At 39.5% G+C, this 21,952-nt stretch overlaps 1 protein-coding gene across 1 annotated transcript in view; it reads left to right on the forward strand.

Moving 5' to 3' along the window:
* The first annotated feature begins 9,360 nt into the window (after nt 1-9,360).
* Nucleotides 9,361-21,952, forward strand: part of ANKRD22 (ankyrin repeat domain 22) — a 33,231-nt gene continuing 20,639 nt past the window's right edge. Inside the window, exon 1 of the mRNA XM_003409018.4 lies at nt 9,361-10,501. Coding sequence (XP_003409066.3) covers nt 10,481-10,501 — 21 coding nt within the window. The 5' untranslated portion in view covers nt 9,361-10,480. The remainder of the gene's footprint in view (nt 10,502-21,952) is intronic.

Here is a 21,952-nt window from a genome sequence, read left to right on the forward strand (position 1 = left end):
GTGGATCGTTTCCAGCTTTGGTGAGGGGATGAGGAAGCAGTGTGGGGAGAGAACCCTAGAAAGCCATATTTCTTGGAAATAAGTCCTTTTGCCCTAGAGAAGACTAGGTCTGTTTTTGTTTTTAATTGAAAAGTAGCATACATATAGGAACACGTATAGATCATAAAACAAAACAAAATAAAACCTGTTGCCTTCGAGTCGATTCCAACTCACAGCGACCCTATAGGACAGAGTAGAACTGCCCCATAGAGTTTCCAAGGAGTGCCTGGTGGATTTGAACTGCCGACCCTCTGGTTAGCAGCCATAGAACTTAACCGCTACACCACCAGGGTTTCCGTACAGATCGTAAGCTTAATTAATTATTGTGAAGTGAATATATCTGTGAGACCATAACACAGGTTAAGAAATAGAACATTGAAAACACCACAGAGCTCTCTCAAGGTCCCTCCCAATTCCTGTCCTGTGCTCCTCCCCAGAGGTAACTGTTACTCCATAGATTACTTTGCCTCTTTGGAACTTTATATAAATGGAATAATAAGTATATACTCTTTTGTGTCTGCTTCTTTGCTCAACATTATGCTTCTGGGATTTATCCATCTTTTCATATGTGATAACTTGTTTATTTTTATTGTTGTGCCATATTCCATTGTATTAATACAGAAAATTTTATTAATTCCACTGTTGATAGAATTTGGTTGATTCCAAATTTTGTCTGTGGCAAATAATGCTGCTTGAACCTTTTTCTATGTCTTTTGGTGCACTTGTGTTTACATCTCAGTTGGGAATATAACTAAAAGTAACAACTTTTGATTACAGGATATTCATATGTAGACTTTTACTGGATACTTTCAAACAATTTTCCAGGGTGGCTGTAATAATTTACACTGCTATCTACTCTAGCGGTAAACTTTGAGAGGAATCAAACCTCTGAAGATGCATGGAATCTTTCATCTTTTATAATTTAGTTACTCTGTCGGCTTGACTAATTTTGTGGGCTGGTGTATCTACAAGACAGAGGCAAATAATGAGTGGTTTCCACCTGACCTATGTGATCATGAGTGGTTTCCACCTGACTTGTATGATCAGGAGCCTCATGGGGAAGAAGAGCCCTGAAGTGAAAAAAGGAGCTGGGAAAATGTGCAGAAAACGTAACATTAGCTCCTAGCTAATTTGGTCTTATTTTACACACCTACAATGATGCTCCCTCATGTTGTGTGACTCTGGACTAGTTTCAGGAAGCCCTTGCCATGAGAGAGAAAAATTCTAAGAACTTTGAATTTATCTACTGTGCCCTTTATTAGTCAGAGTTAATAATGCCGGTGTTGTAATGCAACAAGACAAAGTATTAGATCACACTTAATAAAGCTGGTGTTGAAACGCAACAAGACAAAGACTGGTCAAATTAAATTTTAAAAAGATCAAGGGATCCAAGATCATAATTAGCAATATGGAGTGTCAGAAGTGAGTGGGGGTGGTGAAATGAGCCAAGGTCTGGAAACCAAGAAACCATCATGACAGCAAGAAGTCTATTTGCCTGTAAGAACTAAAGTACATAAAGATTAAATATACTATGGTCTCTTTGAGGTAGCAGGACTGTGCAGTAGTAAAAGGAGGAGTTTGGAGGCAGACAGATCTGGGTTTGGGTCTGGACTCTCCCCATCTTGAGTAAGTACTTTGCCTCTTAGAGTCTTATTTACCTCATCAGTAGAGGTAACAATAGTACCCACCTCATAGACCAAGAGGCAGTGGTTCAAACAGAACAAGGGGATACGGCGTGGCTTAAAGTCAGTAAAGGTGTGCATTATAGTTGTATCCTTTCACCATATTTATTCAATCTGTATGTTGAGCAAATAACCCAGAAACCTGGACTATTTGAAGAAGAACGGGGCATCAGATTGGAGGAAGACTCATTAACAACCTGCGTTATGCAGATGACACAACCTTGCTTTGCTCAAAGTGAAGAGGCCTTGAAGCACTTACTGATGAAGATCACAGACTACAGCCTTCAGTATGGATTACCCTTCCACATAAAGAAAACAAAAACCCTCACAACTGGACCAATAAAGAACATCATGATAAATGGAGAAAAAATTGAAGTTGCCAAGGATTTCATTTTACTTGGATCCACAATCAACACCCATGGAAGCAGCAGTCAAGAAATCAAACGATGCATTGCATTGGGCAATTCTGCTGCAAAAGACCTCCTTAAAGTGTTAAAAAGCAAAGATGTCACTTTAAGAACTTAGGTGAGCCTGACCATGGTGTTTTCAATCACCTCGTATGCATGCGAAAGCTGGACAATGAATAAGGAAAACTGAAGAAGACTTGTCGCCTTTGAATTATGGTGTTGGGGAAGAATATTGAATATACCACGGACTGCCAAAAGAACGAACACACCTGTCTTGGAAGAAGTACAGCCAGAAAATTTCTTCGAAGTGGGAATGGTGAGACACGGTCTCTTATACTTTGGACATGTTATCAGAAGGGATCAGTCCCTGCGGAAAGACATCATGCTTGGTAAAGTAGAGGATCATCAAAAAAAAGGAAGGCTCTCAATGAGATGAATTGACACAGTGGCTGCAACAATGGGCTTAAGCATAGCAAAAATTGTGAGGGTGGCGCAGGATGGGACAATGTTTCATTCAGCTGTATATAAGGTCACTATGAGTTGGAATCAACTTGATGGCACCTAGCAACAACAACATAGGTTTATTATGAAAAAACATTCAAGAAGGCAATGTAGATGAGGTCCTTAAGTTGTGTCTGGTGATAGTAAATGCTTAATAACTGCTGTTATTATTGTTTTTTTTAATTATTATTATCTCAAGGGATTATAAACCCTGGCAAAAGGCTCAGCACAGTGCTAAGTGCTGTTTATCATCCATCACAAAGAAATGCTAACTAGTCTCTAAAGATGATGTAGACTATTTTATGACTTGGAAAATGTCACTACATGCTTTTAAAGGAAAAATATAAGATAAAAAAATTGTGCACAAAATCTTTTTTTTTCTGGAAATAAACAAAAAAAAATGTGTTTATATATTTATAGGAAAAAGATTGGATGTATATATACCAAAAGAGAGGCCACATATGCTAATGGTTCAAATCATGAATTCTGAAGCTAAGTGTCCTGGGTTTTAATCCTGGTATCATCATTTATTAGCTGTGTGACTCAGGGCAAGTTACTTATTTTCTCTGTGCCTTAGCTTTCTCATCTATAAATGATACTAGTAACCACCTCATAGAATTGCTGTTCGTACTAAAGGGTTTAATACATATAAAGAGCTTAAACTATTTCCTGGTAAAAGCAAGCACTATCTATATGTTTGGTGTTGTTACATGAGTGTGTATTATGTGTGTGATGGGATTCTTGGAAATTTTCTTCTTCTCTATTTTCTGAATTTTCTATAATGATTATATATAGTTCTTTTTAATAGGTTAGAGTCAAAAAAAAAAACAGTTGTTCATTTTATAGACTAGAAAATCAAGGCTGAAATCAGTTAAAACAGTGTTTCTCTGCCTTTTCTCATTGTTCTCCCTTAAGAAAGTGTTTTTTTTTTTCTATTTGCTCCTTCCATGAAAATTTCACACTACGAATAAAATTATAACCATTTATGTACCGTATTTATTATATTTGTGCTTTATTCATAAAAACAGTAAGTTTTTTTCCTTACCCCCAAGAACCAGTTTTGCCTTCTAGGGCGTGATGTTGCCCCTACTGAGGATGTATCAGTTGAAATAAGAGAAACAACCAAATATTGATGGTCAGGAAAGGAAGACCTAGTGTTCAGGAAAGGTCGAAATCAAGGTACCAACAATTCAGACACATGTGTGAACCTGCCCTTATTTCGCAGGTAGTTTACCATAAAGACTCTTTTAGGCTTTATGCCTGAATAGAAATGAGCAGGCAACCTTAGCCCCAAAGATGTCCAGAGGGAAATGCCTGTAGTTGTTCAGAGCTCCCCTGCTAAGCAAAAGATCAGCAGTTTGAATCCATCGGTTGCTCCTTGGAAACCCTTGGAGGTAGTTCTGCTCTGTCCTGTGGGGCTGCTGTAAGTAGGTATCAACTCAATGGTAATGGGTTTTTTTTTTTTTGGATTGAGAGATTTAAGGGCATTGAAGTTGCAGAGGTGTTGTAACCTAGCTGGGGCATGCGTGGCAGGTCTTCAATCATGCAGAATGTGTGATACTCCTAAGAAGCAAGCACAATATTTTGTAAAATATAAGTAGTTAATGTTTACTGAATACTCAATAAATGAGTCATCAATCCTAGGGATTAATTTTTTTTTTTATTAACCTTTTCAGCCCATTAGACCCACTGAATATAAAAAAGAAATAGTGTCCAGGGGAACTGATTCTGTCACCAATATTCTTGATCCAGGTAAACAAAGGATAAAGCTCTTAAACATAACTGCTAACTTGCCTGCTTCTGCCTCTTCTCTCTCACCCAGGAGAGATGTATGTCAGTGAGCCACAGTGTAGATGCAAGGGCCTTTAAGGCAGGACCCAAGAAAGAGCTGCTACCACTCAACCTTTGGTTATTTCTCTCATTTTTCCTTGCTGGGTGTGGGTGTGGAATGAGGTGATTGAGGGAACCAAGCAGTGGGAGAGGGTTGGAAAGCTGACCTTTCCATGTTTTTGTCCTTTTTTTTTCCCCCTTGAATCTGGTCTTCATAACACAGCTTCATTAATTTTTTGTGAAAACTTTCCAAAATCTCATACTCAAACACATTTAAATACAAGTATAAAACTGCACTTTGAGAGAGAGAAAATGTTCAGTTTGTCACTGTGCTACTTCTGTTCCAGACTTTTGCACCTGAAAGATCAAAAATCACCATTTCTCAAAGTGACTCTGGACCCCCGTTTTCAGAATTGCCTGGAATGTTTATTAAAATGCAGGTCCCCAGGCCCTTGCCTAAAGATTCTGATTCGTTAGCTCCGATGTGGATATGAGGGATTTATATTTTAGCAAGCTCTTAAGTTTTTCTTCAGTGCATTGTATAATAATGATACAAATGATATTAATAGCAAAGATGGCTAAAATACATAGAGTGATTACTGTGTGCCAGACCTCAAGGGTTCTTATAAATCCCATGGCAGGGAAATACCAAGGAATTTGACCAATACTGGATTTATTCAAAAGCCTTGGCAAGTAAGGCTCAAGTCACATATAATTTGATCTAAAAAATAAATCTGTGATGTTTCTTATATCCTAAATGTCACAGGGAATATCTATCTGCCACTGTTTCCTTAGCCTTTTTAAACACTGCATCACGCAGCTGGCTCAAAACGTAATTGTGAGTATGAGGAATATAAAATGGGAGTGGGAAAGAGTGGTTATGAATATGGACAAACACTTCTAAAGATTAGTATGTTAAGTGCCTTATAAAATGGTTGGTCCTGAAAGAAGTACTGATGTAAGATTTTTAACTATTAGATGCTGCCACTCTTAAAACTTTCAAAGCAATTTTATGAAGTCAAGACCATTGACTGTTTTATCTCAGGCCTACGTAGTTCTGTTCACTTGTTTTGGTGGATTCGTGACTGATAGAGAAGAATGTTTTGAACTGATAGAGTGGTACATGAAGCTACTCCCTTGGGACCATGCCTTATTCTATGATAAATGGTTGATTGAAAAGATCTGGCATTACCATGAACTGGGGAAGTAGGTCAGCTTCTAAAGAAAAAGAATAGGAATCTGGCCAACCAAAGACTGACAGCCTTGACCTTAACAAAAATTTAATTAAAACAAAAACAAAACCCCCTTTTAAAAAAATGGAACCAACCAAACAAATGCCCAGAAAAACTTGAGGCTATATTTCATAGGTTCAGAACAGAATGCGATACAATGAACATTAAAGCCACTCAAGGGAGCATTCATAAATCATCTCTTTTTTTAAACCCTAAAAGGCACCGGTTTAACGTAGGCAGCATCTTCCATCTTAGGTTAGAGTAATAAAGACTTTACTCACACCCTTGTGTCATGCTGTGAAATTGGTTTTGCCGCAAAACAGAAAGAGGGTAACAATTTACGTCATCCAGCAGATTCTTGAGTCGCTGGAGTAGTGGACAGTTTGCAGAAGTAGGTTATTATATCCTCAGTCATCCAATGCAACAGGATTTGTCAGTAGTATAGTTACTTTCTTATTTGCTTTTCTGTTTTTACCAAGAAATAGAAATAGACTCGCTTGTCTCAGATAGGTTAAAATAGCTCAAAAATTAGGATACACAAAACACAGCATTCCAAAGACTACCGGGCCTTGAGTATGATATTTACTCTTTGTATTACCATTTCAGTGGCATGATAATGACTAATTCCACAAGTAAATAGTAGCGGATGACACAGAAATAGAACACTCCAAGGAATTAAGCGTAGCCTGAGTGCTAAGCAATCTTGCTTAGCCATGAAATGACCTATTTTAAATTTAAACTTACAATGCCACCTTTTTTTTTTTTTTTAAGGACTGGCTGACCCCATTTCCTCCTTCATCATAATTAATTTCTATTCAATGACAGATTCAAAATTGACTTCAAATTTGACAAGATTCTTTCAATCTTGGAAGTAAAGACCGTATATTAGTGTAAAACAACAATTATTGTTGCAATTTGGCCTCTGAGTCCTAGATTTAATTTTAAGTGAAGAAACAATACAAAAAGCATTGTCAAGCAAGAGAATCACAGAAGAAGGTGACAGGGCTCCAATGCATACAACTCTGAAATGCAAACACTCTGATTACCAAAAGAACTTATTTGATTTGATAGCAATTGTCAGCACTAAAAGGTGCAACAATGAAAAGAAAAAGTCCTTGTGTTATTTATAGAAGAAATAGCCCTGTGTACCCAAGGACTTTATAAGGCTCTAGGGAGCAAAACAAAATAAAAAACTAGAGTTTACTAGGGTATTTAAACTCTTTCATTTCTTATATTGAAGGCCACTGTTCTATATGTTAATGACTATCAAAATCTTTGTTTGTCGCCTGAATCTCACTCTAAAATTCCAGAACAATATACCAAATTTCCTGTTGGATATCTCCACTTAAATGTGCTACTGATCCATTGATACAATTGGTACAAAACTAAACTGATCATCTCTTCCCTTCCCTAATCTTCCTTTTCCTATAGCGTTTTGCATTTCAGTGAAAGGTATCAAAATCTACTAAATTTCCCAATCCAGAAACAGGTGTGGCATCCAGGACCCCATGCATTTTATATCAGATTAGTTGAGGACTCTTGTTATGTTTAGCTTTAAACATCTCTACACATTGTCAGCCAGGGCCCAGTCAGAAAAACCATCCTAGTTATTTTAAGAGAAAGAATTTAATATAGGGAATTGGTTAAATATGTATTGGAGGACTGAAAAGGCAAAGATTGAACACTGATGTAACATAGAGGTAGAATTGCAGGAATAGCTTCTTCTGCTAGGGTGGGGAAACAAAGAGAAGAGGTTGGCATTATCAGAGTTTTGGAGCTTGGGGGAAAAACCCTGAAAATCTGACACCTGGTCTTGAGGAAGGGCAATTGCCTGTTGTTGCTATCACCCCAGGAGCTCAAAGAAGGAGCTCCGTGAAGTTGGCTTATAGGTGGGGGGTGACCACCCTGAAAGATAGGACCAGGCTGGTTCTTGGAGTATGGGAAAAAGCTAGGCCAATTGCTGTTTCTAGGATAAAGTGCTATTGCTCAGATGATGTTGATAAGAGCAGTGAGCATGTGGGTCTCTTTCTTCCTTCTTCAGTCTTAGAGTTTCCTTTGAGCACCCCCTGTAAGAAGATTCTGACAGGAGGCCAGCTAGGAAAAAAGAAACATGGCTTGCAGAGTGCCAGTCAGTGTCAGCATCAGAGAACAAAATACAGAAAAGTGGGATTGAAGCTGAAAGACAATATCCTCACAGCTTGCAGTTGACAAAGCCCATGTTTCTACCTCCTACACACTCCTCTACAGTTCTTCTTCTTCTCACCATCCCCACTGCTGCTCTGCTTGCTTAGGCACCATTATCTTTCAGTTGGAAACCTGATGGCACAGTGGTTAAGAGCTCAGCTGCTAACTAAAAATGTCAGCAGTTCGAGTCTACCAGCTGTTCCTGGGAAACCCTATGGAGCAGTTCTACTTTGACCTATAGGGTTGCTATGAATTAGAATCAACTCAATGGCAACAGATATCACTTAGTTGACCTGTAACTGGGTGTCCTGTATTTTTATTTACTAAATCTGGCAACCCTATCTGGAAGCAAAATCACTTCTGGCTGAGAAACACTGACCTAGAGTTAAATGCAAGTATTAAATTGTAATGAGTCTATGCTTTTTTTATTGGTTTGTTTTTAGAGCGAGCCATTCAATGAAAGAGTTAATTTTTATAATGAATATTGTACCTTTAGAATCGGAAACAGTCAAGAGAGAGATGCAGAAACCAATGAGATGAGTCACGATCCTAATAGAAAATTAAAGAAATCGTCAGCATTCTGTCAGGGAGGACAAAGCTTGGAGTAGGAAGCTAGCAGCAACCTTAGCAGAGAGTCAGTGAGAGTGAAGAGTTCTCTCCATGTAAATCAGTTAAAAGAGGTTAAAAAAAACCCCAGTTACTATCAATTTTGACTCATGGCGACCCCATGTGTTTCAGAGTAGAATGGGGCTCTCCAGGGTTTTCAATGGCTGATTTTTTGGAAGTAGATTGGCAAGACTTTCTTCCAAGGCATCTCTGGGTAGATTTGAACCTCCAACTCTTCTGTTAAAAGCAAAGCTGGTTAACTGCTTGTACCACAAGGGACTCCTTAAAAGAGGTTCCAACGACCAACCCATTGCCCTCGAGTCAATTCTGACTCATAGCGACCCTATAGGACAGAGTAGAACTGCCCCATAGAGTTTCCAAGGAGCACCTGGTAGATTTGAACTGCTGACCTCTTGGTTAGCAGCTGTAGCACTTAACCACTATGCCACCAGGGTTTCCTAAAAGAGGTAACAAAAGACTAAAAGAGATTACAAACGATTTGCATAAGAGGGTGAAGTACACAGTAGAAATAATATTAATTTTTTTAAGTCGATGGGAAGACCCCGGAGTCTCCAGAGACTAAAGAAATGCAAAATAAAACCAAGTCAAAGAGGAAGTCGGTTGCAATCTTAGTGGGCATTGCAGACTTCCCCATCCTGTAACAAAATTAGCTAATTCTTAAACTTCTGGGAGGTTAGATTTTACCATAAAGCCATTACAAAAACAGCTCAGTATGTCCATCAGTGGGGTAGGAAGAATTTTCCTGGATGTGTATAGGCACAGGCCTTGGATCTCTGGCCACTAAGGAACCATGAGTGACTGGGACAATCACATCAGTTCACTTGGGCTGGTTGAACTGTTTCTGTAATGCCTGTATATGTGGGGGTGGAGGGTGGCTGGTGGGAGTGGGGTGTGTTTTAATTCTGGAAAAGCTTAAAATACATATGATTGTGTTAAGTTCAGAGACAATGTGTGAATATTTGGTATTATGTTTAGTATATAAACTGTTTACACTGTTTAAGAAAATTTGGTGTGTTTGATCAAGTAGCCTGGTTACTCAATTTAAAATGTATAATGCAGTAGTTGATATTAAACTTAGGATTTTTAAATTGAATATTATAAAATAGTTTGGCTACATTTATAAATAGTACTGGAATGTTGAAGACAATTTAAGATTTATTACATTGGTAATTTTAATTTGTTAGATTAACGAGATGGTTTCCGTAGCTGGAAATTGATGTGCTTCAAAAGGAAAGTTAAATATATTAACTTTGTTAGTGTAGTGGAAAACTTTTAAAGGGATATAATTAACTAGGATGTAAATGGGACTGATTCTTCAAAGAGTTTAGTTCTTTTTCAACATGAGTTGCTCAGACGTGCCCTCAAAAGTGATTGTGAACACATTTATGTAAAATCACACAATCTATAAATCAACCTTAATTTATTTTTATCAGTTGATGTTAATAAAAAACTTCAAGGTATAATAAATAATTTTATCTGTGTTTAAAATACAAAAAAATTCATACCTTTTGTCTGACACGTATGGCTCTCGTAAGTGTGTTTGTTGTTCTCTAGCCTTTCTCAATGACCCCCAACAACCAGATTTCAGTTAGGAAATGTCCCAACTACAGTGTCCTATTCTGAACCCTGAAAACTTCCTACCAATATGAGAACTTTCCTTTCCCCCTCAACTTGGCTTCCTTCCCTCCTGAGTGCTACCATTGGCAGAGCAAATATGACTCAGAAACCGGCTCCCCAGGGTTGTAACATTAGATGATACACTGTAAACCAATGCCTTTGTGCTACTGGGCTGGGCTCTCTAGAAGGTGTGTTGCTGCCAGAACTGCTGGGAAATCACTCACAGGTGTGGAAAGAAAGGGCTTGCCACCGGCCTGGGCATCTAGGGACCTTTCTCACAGCTGGGAAGGGTTCTGAAATTAATCAGAAATACCTCCAGAAGATAAGTTTTAGAGGTGAAGTAAGCCCGTGAAGAACCAGCATGGGAATTCTATACTCCGAGGTACGTAGCCTTTCCGGAAGTAGGATTTCAAATGTGTTTTGTACCACTTAGTCTTTTGAAATTTAATTTCCTGTCCTGGCTGATGTCTCCTTTTCTTCTAACTTTCTGTGTGAGCATTAAGTCAGAAAAATTAAGTTCTGTATGTTAATCTTTTTGATGTATTTTAAGAGCAAATGATTTCCCAATTCTAAAATGTTAACTAAATCTAAGTAGAGATCTATGGGAGACACATTCCTTGATGTCCAGATGTTTGCAGAGACAAACTGAATCTTGCAAAATGGAGTTTGAGTTGTACTTTTCTGATTCAAAGATCAAAGAAAAATGAAAATTGCACCTAACTGGATTTTCTAAACAAAAGATTGACTGGTTCTTTCACGAAACTGCATAGACAGAGTAACAACTTCGAAAGGAAATTCACCTTTAGTAATTATAAATAAAGTTTATCACTGTGTAGAAAAGGAATAAAAACAGAATACCACTTTTTTGGTAAAACTGTAAACATTTTCTTCATGTCTGATGAGCACAAAATACTTTCTCCTGTATGGAAAGTAACCTATTAGAATCAATGACTTTAAAATAATATTTCAAAGAGTGTACAAGACAGTAATGTTTAAACAAGATTATAGGATGTTTAATGACATTAATATTGATGATGTATTCCCTCTTCTGTCTCACACAATTAACCAGTTCTTCTGCATTCCGTTGCAGATATTTAATAATACCTCCTTGGTATTGAAAAGGCAGCTTCTCTGCATTTACAGTTATTTTTAATGTGGCCTGTGTATATGACTAATGTGTCTGCAGTAAAGTGTGCTGTTTGATTGTTTTTTAATTCTAGGTATATTTTGCTCAATAACAGTCTCATGAAGAGATCATATATATGAAAATGATAACAGAAGCAATGTCCTAAAATGCTCCTCTGATAATTCTCAAACTTAGATTGCATAAGCTTGAAGAAGAGGAACTGGTTAAAAATGCACTTGCAAGGGCCCCCACTTCCGAGGGTCTGTTGCCTTTTTGGAGAAGCATGCTGGGTGATTCTGACATAGGTGATCACCTTACCACTGACCCAGAGAGCAACGCTGCTCTAAGCTCGCGCTTTCCAAATTCTCATGTGCATTCGGATCACTCAAAGATCTGGTTTAAGTGCAGATTCTTATTCGGTAGGTCTGGGTAAGGCCTAAGAGTCTGCATTTCAGCTCCCAGGTGATGCTGATGCTGCTGGTCGACGGGCCACACTGTGAGTAGCAAGGCTATAGTCTATATCTTGGTAAGAGTTGCATTAAAAAAAAAAAGTCTCTTCAAGAACAGTGCAATTTTCTATTGGTTGAGTGTGGATTTGGCAAGTGGCTTGAGCCAAGGGAAGGAAAGATGTCGAATTACTTCTAAGTATCAAATGAGAATATTTCTGGAAGTGGAATATATATTTTACTTTTCAGGTATATTAAGGACAAAAAACTTGGAATTTACCATACTTAAAAACAAACACCACACAATACCCGCACACATGTACACACACACCAAAGCACAAGCACAAACAAAAAACCCTAACTTACCTAGAAGCTCAAAGGTAAACTTTCCAAAGCTCACAATTAATGTTGAATCAAGGATAAGACATTGTTAAAATACATGTTGTTGCCTTGCAACTCAGCATCACAAGTGGAAGTAGATTCTCCACCCTCACATTTGATTCTGCTTACCTGTACACGTACTCACTCTAATGTCAACAACATGAAGCACATGACCCACCTAGAAAGTCTTAGCCATTTATAGAAATAATACAGCTGTTGTCTACCCTTTTGGCAAATAACTTCTTAATTTGCCTTGACCTAAGCAGGTTTTCCCCTTGATGTCAACTTTTTGATATCTTCACTAACACTGTGCTGTGGAATGGCCAGGACTAGAATAATCTGACCTAGGCAATATATGGAAAATGCTGGAGGATTGAGTTCTTTTAGACTGGAACAAATCTTCTGTTGCTTCTTATGGTTGTATATGGGATTTATATGTAGAATTAAAAAAAAAAAAATCCTAGTTCCACCCACTCATATTCTGATGCAGAAGGCCTGGAGTAGGACTGTCTTATCTGTGATTTTAAAGAGATTGAGAAACTCTGGAGTAATCTTTCAAATATTTATGCATAACCTACTCAACTATCATATACCAATTTCTCATCTGTCATGTGTCAGTCACTGCTTTCCCAGGTGTAGAAGCTGTGAGTCACTGATTAATGCAAGAGCAAGGGCCTTCTGCTCCTGCTTCATTCCCTGGTCCTATGAGGCCTCGAAGCATTGATTTTTATTTTACTTTTTTGCAAAGTTCTACTCCCTACCTTGAGTGTGGGAAGCTACTCTTGACTGGGGACATAGACTAATTATTTCTCCTTAGAGCCTTGCATTTTTCATACTTATGCACTATGCTGTTCTAGAAAGAAGGAGATAATGAGTGACTATCCCAGAAAAAAAAAAAAAATTTTTTTTTTTTTTTTTTTTCCCAGAGTTGGCCCTAAAATCTTAGGAGAGAATGAGCTTAGAGCTCTGTGAGAGAACCTAACTTTGTAACTACTTGAGGTGGACTTTTAAACAAGGCTGATTCATTTAAGTCCTTATCAAAGATATTTGTTCATAAGCTAACATTTACTGAGGGCTTGTTATATACCGGGCCCTGTTCCAAGTATTTTATACGTATTAACTCTTTTAATACTCACAGCAGCCATGTAAGAAAATCAGTATTATTATCCCTATTTTAAAAATGAGGAAGCTGAGGCAAAGACAGTTTAAGTAACTTGCCCAAAGTAGTGTAGTTAGATAGAGCATACTGGGGCTTGAGTATGAGACTCACAGTTGTATATTCAGGGAAATACTTCCATGCCACTGATGGACATAAAAAAGTTCTTTTTGACTTGCTGTCTCAACAGGGACACCATACTCCACAAAGGAGTTGGTTTTAGTCGCTCTGCTATTCTGCTAGTGCTTTTTGCCACTTGAATTATTTTCCCTTTCCTTTAATAGGAAGACTGGAGTAAATGGAATCCAGGTTCCAATGAGGTACATTCTACTTAGACTCTGCAGAAGAGAGCTGTTGCATTGCACAGCATTACAAAAAGTGAAAAGAAGGAAGAAGTATGAGAACTTAACTCAAAGAGCCTAAGAATTCATGCTTAAGAGGCCGATAGAATCTCCTGTAGACTCCTGACTCTGTCAGCTTCAGAAACAGGCCCCCAAAGGAGTGTCCTGATGGATTATGATGATGTATCCCTTTAAACTTTGGGAAGTTCTAATTATCAGGTTATCTATGAGCAGAAGGGAGAACTGGTATGTATGTATACACACACACACACACACACACACATGCCCCTAATACTACTCCTTTGGGAAAGTACCAATTTTTCAGAAAAGCTGGTGGTACTGTAGAAAAAGGACACGTGGTTCAAAGAAGAAAAGGATCAGTTCGAAAAATGCAATGTCTAAAGAAAGCAATTTAAGTTGCTGATGTTGTGTGTCCTCAAGTCAATTCCAACTCATAGTAACCCCATGTGATGGAGTAGAACTGCCCCATAGGATTTCCTAGGCTATAATCTTCACAGAAATAGATCACCAGGTCTTTTCTCCTGCAGAGCGGTCACTGGGTTTGAACTGCAGAACTTTCAGTTAGCAGCTGAGCACTTTGACTATTGCACCACTGACCAAAACCAAAAAACCAAACCCATTGCTGTTGAGCCGATTCTAGCTCATAGTGACACTATAGGACAGAGTAGAACTACCCCATAAGATTTCCAAGGAGGAGCTGGTGGATTTGAACTGCCAACCTTTTGGTTAGCAGCTAAATTCTTAACCACTGCACCACCAGGGCTCCTTAATTTAGGCTGAGGAGGGCCTTCGTATGAAAGCTGATATAGTTGAGCTAGAGAACTCTGAGAGAGAGGAATAGAGCTGTGACTCATGGGAAGGCCATTGGACTAGGAATCAAGAAAACCTAGAACTGAGTCCTGATTGTGCCAGAAACTCTGTGTGAATTGGGGGAAAACTCTTAATCTCTGAGTCACAGTTTGTGTACCTATAAAACAAGAGCATTGGATGACATCTCATTCAATATTCAACCTTGCACCATTTGGTGATACCGGGAAAGGAAAGGTAAAGAAAATTGGGAAAAATGCCTTCTTCACGATCTTATGTACTCTTCCTATCTACTTTGTCTCAATATTGAAAGCCTACCAAATTTTTGGCATTCCTGTATGAAAACAAAACAAAACAAAAAAACCCCACACATGCACAAAACACCCAGTGTCTTCTACTCCAATTAGTTTCTTAATTCTTTTCTTGAATACCATAAGTAATTTTAAAAATTATAATGCAGCTGTAAGTCACATGTTAAAAACTAAATGATAACTTTAATGTTTGAACAGAAAAGAGGGCCAAAAGTTTGTAAACTTTCATTCATTTATTCATTCACTCAACCATAAATTGAATCAATAAATATTTACTGAGTACACATTGTATTCCAGGCACATGGCATGTGCTATCAGCCAGTATATAAAACCAAACCAAACCAAACCCATCACTATCAAGTCAGCTCCAACTTATAGCGACCCTATAGGGCAGAGTAGAACAGCCCCATAGGGTTTCCAAGGAGCGGCTGGCTGGTGGATTTGAACTGCCAGCTTTTTGGTTAACAGCTGTAGCTGTTAACCGCTCTGCCATGAGGGTTTCCAGCTTGTATATAGTGGTAAATAAAATAAAGGTGGTCCCAGACCTCCTGGAGCTAATAATGTGAAAAATAAACATACAAATGAAAAAAATAGTTATAAATAGTAAAAAGAGGATTAAAGGAAGCAAACAGATTAGAGAAATAGTGTATAAGAGGGGCCAGAAGGAGTACATATATTAAACTAGGTTTGACCTGGAAATCACTCCTTAGGTAGTGTTATTTGAGCTGAGGTGTGAGGAACAACTGGAATAATTGACATAGTGCTAGGCTAAGTGGGTGCCAGAGGGATCCATTCTTTCGGGAGCAGGAAGTGAGAGAGTGTATTATCTGTACAGAATTTAAAAACATTACCAGAACTAACTAAAAGTTGCCTTGCTTTTTCTTATCACCATGGTGATAATAAACCAATAAACAAGGTCAGTTTGACATTCTCCTCACCACTCCTATCACCCTTGGCAGCTATTGTCTGACAAATTCCTGGTTCCCAGAAGGCAGTGAGAGTACAGGAGCAGGAGCTGGAGAGATTGTCAGGGACCAAGTCATGCAGGTCCTGCAGCCAAGATAAGAAATTCAGATTTTATTCTAAGTGATTTGGAAGGTCATTGAAGGATTTTAACACGGGAGGTAACATGACCCAATTTGTATTTAAAAGGTCACTCTGGTAGCTGTGGTAGCCTTTTAAACACAAATTGGGTCATGTTGCCTCCCCTGTTAAAATCCTTCAATGACCTTCCAAAGCACTTAGAATAAAATCTGAATTTCTTATCTTGGCTGCAGGACCTGCATGACTTGGTCCCTTACAACCTCTCCAACTCCTGCTCCTGTCACTCTCACTGCCTTCTGGAAACCAGGAATTTCTGTCAGACAATAGCTGCCAAGGGTGATAGGAGTGGTGAGGAAAATGTCAAACTCACCTTGTTTATTGGACCATGGTGATAAGAAAAAGCAAGGCAACTTTTAGTTAGTTCTGGTAATATTTTTAAATTCTGTACAGATAATACACTCTCTCACTTCCTGCTCCCGAAAGAATGGGTCCCTCTGGCACCCACTTAGCCTACTACTATGTCAATTATTCCAGCAGGGCCCAACTTTTCTCTGGTAGCTGTGGGGAAACCCTAGCGGTATAGTGGTTAAATGCTACGGCTGCTAATCAAGAGGTCAGCAGTTCAAATCCACCAGGCGCTCCTTGGAAACTCTATGGGGCAGTTCTACCCTGTCCTATAGGGTCACTGTGAGTTGGAAATCCACTTGAGGGCAGTGGGTTTGGTTTTTTTGGTAGCTGTGGAGAGAATCATTTGGAGAGATGGGATGGCAAGAGTCTGGAAGGAGGCTAGTTCAGAGGTCCAGGGCGTGAGAGTCGTAGTTATATTAGGCTGGGGGATGAACCTGAGGTAAAATTTTAGGTGAAATGTTTCCCGGTTTGGAGGTGGAAAGTGAAGGAGAGAGAGAAATTAAAGTTGATACCCAGGATTCTACCTTTGGCAAGCCATTGGATGGTGGTGCTAATGGGATGGAAACAGACAGGGAAAGAGAGATGACTAGATTCAGAGTTCTATCCGGACGTGTTATATGAGAGATACCTACAAGGCTCCCAGGCAGTGAAGGAAGATGGATATAGGAAGGTAGCTCCAAGGAGAGGCTGGGGCACAAGGTAATAATCGGAGTTTTCTGCATAGAGATGGTATTTAAAGCCATGGGAAAGGAAGAGTTCAGCTAGAGAGAGACGATAGAGGGAGCAGAGGACGCCAGGTGTGGTTTTGCCAGAGAAGTAAGGAGCTGTTATAGCAGAATTACCCCTGAGCATCTTCGTCAGGAACTTGTTGTTAGGTGCTGTGGAGTTGGTTCTAACTCAGCAACCTCATGCACAACAGAACGAAACACTCTCTGGTCCTGTGCCATCCTCACAATCATTGCTGTGTTTGCGCCCATTGTTGCAGTCACTGCGCCAATCCATCTCACTGAAGGTCTTCCTCTTTTTCACTGACCCTCTACTTTACCAAGCATGATGTCCTTCTCCAGGAACTGGTCCCTCCTGGTAACATGTCTAAAGCATGTGAGATGAAGTCTCGCCATCCTCACTTATAAGGAGCATTCTGGCTGTACTTCTTCCAAAAAAGATTTCTTCATTCTTCTGGCAGTCCATAGTATATTCAATATTCTTCGCCAACACCACAATCAAATGCATCAATTCTTCAATCTTCCTATTCATTGTCCAGCTTTCACACACATATGAAGCAAGTGAAAATATCATGGCTTGGGTCAGGTGCACCTTAGTCCTCAAAGTAAAATCTTTGCTTTTTCACAGCATCACAGCAACACACAAGCCACCACAGTACAACAAATTGACAGATGAGTGGTGGCAGGAGCCTGTAGCACTCAATAATCACAAATGTTCTCAGGTAAACAAGAGTTATTATTATTATTTTTTGGCTCTTCCTTTCTTTATTCTAGAAACAAAAACTTAGGGAGTTCTAACTTCTCTATATGTCAGCTAAATATGTACAAAATGTAGCAAGAGAGAAAAATTGTAGGGGTTTCTAAGCGCTGTATGTGAAGTTAAATAATCAATACAAAATGTGGTAATGAGGAGAGACTTGTTTTTTTGACTCCTGTAAAATGACGAGGACACAAAATAACTTGTTCCCCAGAAGTTTCACTTCTCTGAGAGCCCAAAGCAGAAATGGGCTGGCCTTTAGGGTCAGGAAGACCTGGCTTTAAATCTCAGCTCCACTGATACCAAAAAGAAAGGGAGAAAAGAAAAAAATCCCAACAAGCTTGTTTTCTAAGGGAAAGAAAATAAGTCATTTTATTTGAATATGCATTTACACAAGACAAACAAAACTTCATTTCATAAGTCTTTGTGTAAAAAATATTTAAATAACAAACATGTTTTTTGCTACATAAATTGTAGGTTTTTATCACAGGAGGAATTCCCTTTGATGTTTTAAAGGCCTAGGGAGTTATTTGAAATGAGATAAGGCATAGAAGAGATCTCTTTGAAAAATAAAAGTTCCATAGACTCTAAGCGAAAATTATTTTAATTACAAGTCTTTGCCATTTACTTATATTATATAAACAGCACTAATAGTATAGCTCCCCGATCTTAAAAATATTGCAATTGAAATGCCTTTTTGGACAACTTGAAAAAAGAGATGAGAACAAGAAGTATTTACTATTTGGGAATCCTGAAACTACCATAATCAAATCAAGTCCTTGCACATTGACTAAATGGGAAGTCTTAAAAGTGAATTTCTAAACTTAAGTTAGATCGTGTCAAAACTGCACAAAAGCTACCCATCAAACTTAGGATAAAATTCAAAATCCTTACCATGGCCTACAAGGCCCAATGATATGTGGTCCTGGTTGCTGCTCCAACTTCCTGCCACTCTCCTGGTTCCTGAAGCCACACCGACCTCCTTGCTCTTCCTAGAACACACCAAACATGTTCCCATCTCAAGGCCTTGGCATTTGAGTTCCTTTGTCAGGAAGCTTCTTCCCCCTGAAATTTGCCTGGCTGGCCCCATCATTTAATACAGATCACAGATCTTTGTTCAAATCTCAAGCGATCTAAAAGAGCGGCCTTGTCGTTCCTTATCCTCTGGTTGTTGCTGTTGAGTCAGTTCCCACTCATGTTGATTCCATGTGTACAGAGTAAAACTGCTCCGTAGGGTTTTCAAGGGAGTGGCCTTTTGGAAGCAGCTTGCCAGGGCTATCTTCCAATGCACTTCTGGGTGGGCTCAAACCGTTAACCTTTTGGCTAGTAATTGAGTGCGTAACCATTTGCGCCACCCAGGGATCCTATCTATCCTTTTACTCTGCTTTATTCATAGCCCTTAGAACTTCCAGAAAGCATATTAAATTTCCATTTGTTTCTCATCTCTTCTGTCTCCTTCACCAGAATGTAAGCTCTGTGAGGACAGGGACTTTATCTCATTTCCTTTTATTTCCCCAATGTCTATAATAGTACCCGGCATAGAGGAGGTGCTCAAAAATGTTTGCTGAATGTATGGATGAGAATTTAAGACAGAAATAAGGAAGATATTTCTGCCTATATGAGTAGTGAGACATGGGACCAAAAACCAAACCAAACCCATTGCCATTGAATGGATTCTGACTCATAGCAACCCTATAGGACAGAGTAGAACTGCCCCACAGAGTTGCCAAGGTGCACCTGGTGGATTCAAACTGCCAACCTTTTGGTTAACAGCTGTAGCACTTAACTACTATGCCACCAGGGTTTCTAAGAATTTTACATTTCAGGTAATTTCTTAAAGATAAGTATAGCCTTGGTTTGTTGGCAGGGGGAGGGAGAAAGTGATTTCTCAAGACGGTTCTGGTCCTTTCCAGTCCTGTGCCATCCCACTCATCCTTTCATTTCCTGTCTTTAGGAAGTAAACATTTTAAAGTTGTAAGCGGGTACTTGGGTAAGCTTTGGCAAATGAAATGGTATCACTGTTAAGTTGTTCAAGGGCATCAGCATTCACCTAATGCCATGTTCCCAACGATGAGGCAATGACAAATGAAAGGGACAGTCATTTGGGACAGCATCCCAAGTGTGCCTGTGGGCTAAGACCATTTGCTGTTAAGCTGATTGCAACTCATGGCAACCACATGTGTGTCATAGTAGAACTGTGTTCCATAGGGTTTTTAAGGGCTAATTTTTGGACGTAGATCACCAGGCCTTTGCCTGAGGTGCCTCTGGGTGAACTCAAAGCTCCAAACAGTCGGTTAGCAGCTGAGCTGTTTGCACCACCCAGTGGGGCTAAAATCAAAGTGAGAATTTTATACATGAGACTGAGACTCCTCTGAAACCTCACGCCGCAGCTATAAACCAAAACCAAACCGTTGCCTCAGAAGTTGTTATGAACCGTGAGTGGAGCTTCGGCATGGAGATGGTTAGCAGGCAGCTTATCAAGTCCTCTGAGCCTCAGGCAAGGTTCCAAACGACCTTGTCTTAGATTGGGAATTATGGAAAAATCCCTTACACTTTGGGGGCAACAATACTGAAAATTGGGCTTTGGGGGAAGCTTTGCTTTGGAGACCTTCACAATGGTGCAAGCAGTTTGGGTATTTCTATATTATTAAAATAATACCAAAAGGTTTTACTAGCTGTGATACCCACCGAGCTTGGAGCAGTACAAAACACAGTTATCATAAAGAATATTTGCCGAACATCTTGGTTAGTCATAGACATGCTGGGGACCTCATGTGCTACCCAGAGATACTTTCTTACATTTTAGGGCCCGTGAAAGTGAGATGAAAAATGGGACGGGGTGGGGCTTTAGCGCCATGTTCTTGGCTATTTTTAAAGCCAGACACTAATGTGCGCAGAAAGTTGTCCCTAATAGTCCAAGTTTCTAGAGTTTTTGAGTGCTCTTTAACCAATACGAGCTTAAGAGTTACAGTGTTTCATTATGGCTTTAATTACGCGGCTTGTTTCTGTGACCTTTGCAGTGGTTTTCAGCCCTCACTGTGCATCAGAATCACCTGGGGAGCTTTTAAATAGCGCCAAAGTCTCTATCCCACTCCCAGAGATTCTGATTCAATTGGCCTGGACCTATGTTTTAGGTCCTAATGCTAAGCCAGAGTGGAGAACCAGTGAGCTAAAATATTGACCTAGTCCTTCCATGATATATTACCTTCTAAACTTCAACCCCTTCCCTAATCTTACCTCCCAGGCCAGGCCAGGAGGGTCAGTGTGTCAATCAAGTGATTTTATGTGTGTTCTAGGTGCTTACCACTGTGGAAGCCTGACTTCAGGAAGGTTGCAATCAAGTGAGGGAGTCTAGACTTAATCCACTGGAAAAAGGCTAATGAATAACTTGAGGCAGTGTATACTTCTTGCTGTAGGTAAGAGTGATCAAGGAAATTTTCTCAGAGGTGGCCCCTGAATTAGGCCTTAAAGGACTGTGCAGTTTGAAAAGCTTAAGGGTCCCTGAATGGCACAAGTGGTTTGCAATTGGCTGCTAAAGACTAAAGACTGGCGATTCAAACCCACCCAGCAGCTCCATGGAAGGAAGTTTTGGTAGTCTGATTCTGTAAAGATTATCACCAAAACAACCCTATGTAACACTTCGACTCTGTGGTACTTGGAGGCTCCATGACTCAAAATCAGCTCAATGGCAACAAGTTTGGATTGTTTTTTGAGGGTGGCCAGCAGGTAGGCACAGAAGAAAGTGAGGAGATTGGCCTGATCAAAGAGGCAATAGTATGCAGAAGAGCAGTGGTTTTGCACAGTTGAACCACGGAGAGGGGCTTCGAAAACCAGGAAAAATCATTGACACCTGACTCTCTAAGAAATGGGGGCCATTAAGCCCAATTTCAGTAATGATAAATGCAATTAAAAAATAAATAAATAAAACAGGGTGTTGTGATAGAGAGTGCCTGGGCTGGGAGATGGCTACTTTAAATTGAGTGATCAGGCAGTGTCTTTTTCTGATTTCTTCTGCAACCTCTCTGATCACTACTTCTTCACCTCTTGGCTTCACTAGGGTTTCCAGGACTGTGATCTTTGGAAGCAGCCTGCCATATCTTTCTTCTGAAGTGCGGCTGGTGGGTTCAAACCATCAACCTTTTGGTTAGCAGCTCAGCGCTTTAATCACTGCACCACCAGGGTCCCTTTACCTCTTGGCAGACTTTGCTAATGCTAGATCAGTTTGGAATCAGACATCTGGATATATAACCTTGTGGGTGGGGGGCTTGGACTCCAGCAAGCCAAGATTGGAAGAGGACTGACCAGTATCC

This window comes from Loxodonta africana, chromosome 16, assembly GCF_030014295.1.
Source record: "Loxodonta africana isolate mLoxAfr1 chromosome 16, mLoxAfr1.hap2, whole genome shotgun sequence".
In the NCBI taxonomy this organism is placed as follows: Eukaryota; Metazoa; Chordata; class Mammalia; order Proboscidea; family Elephantidae; genus Loxodonta; species Loxodonta africana.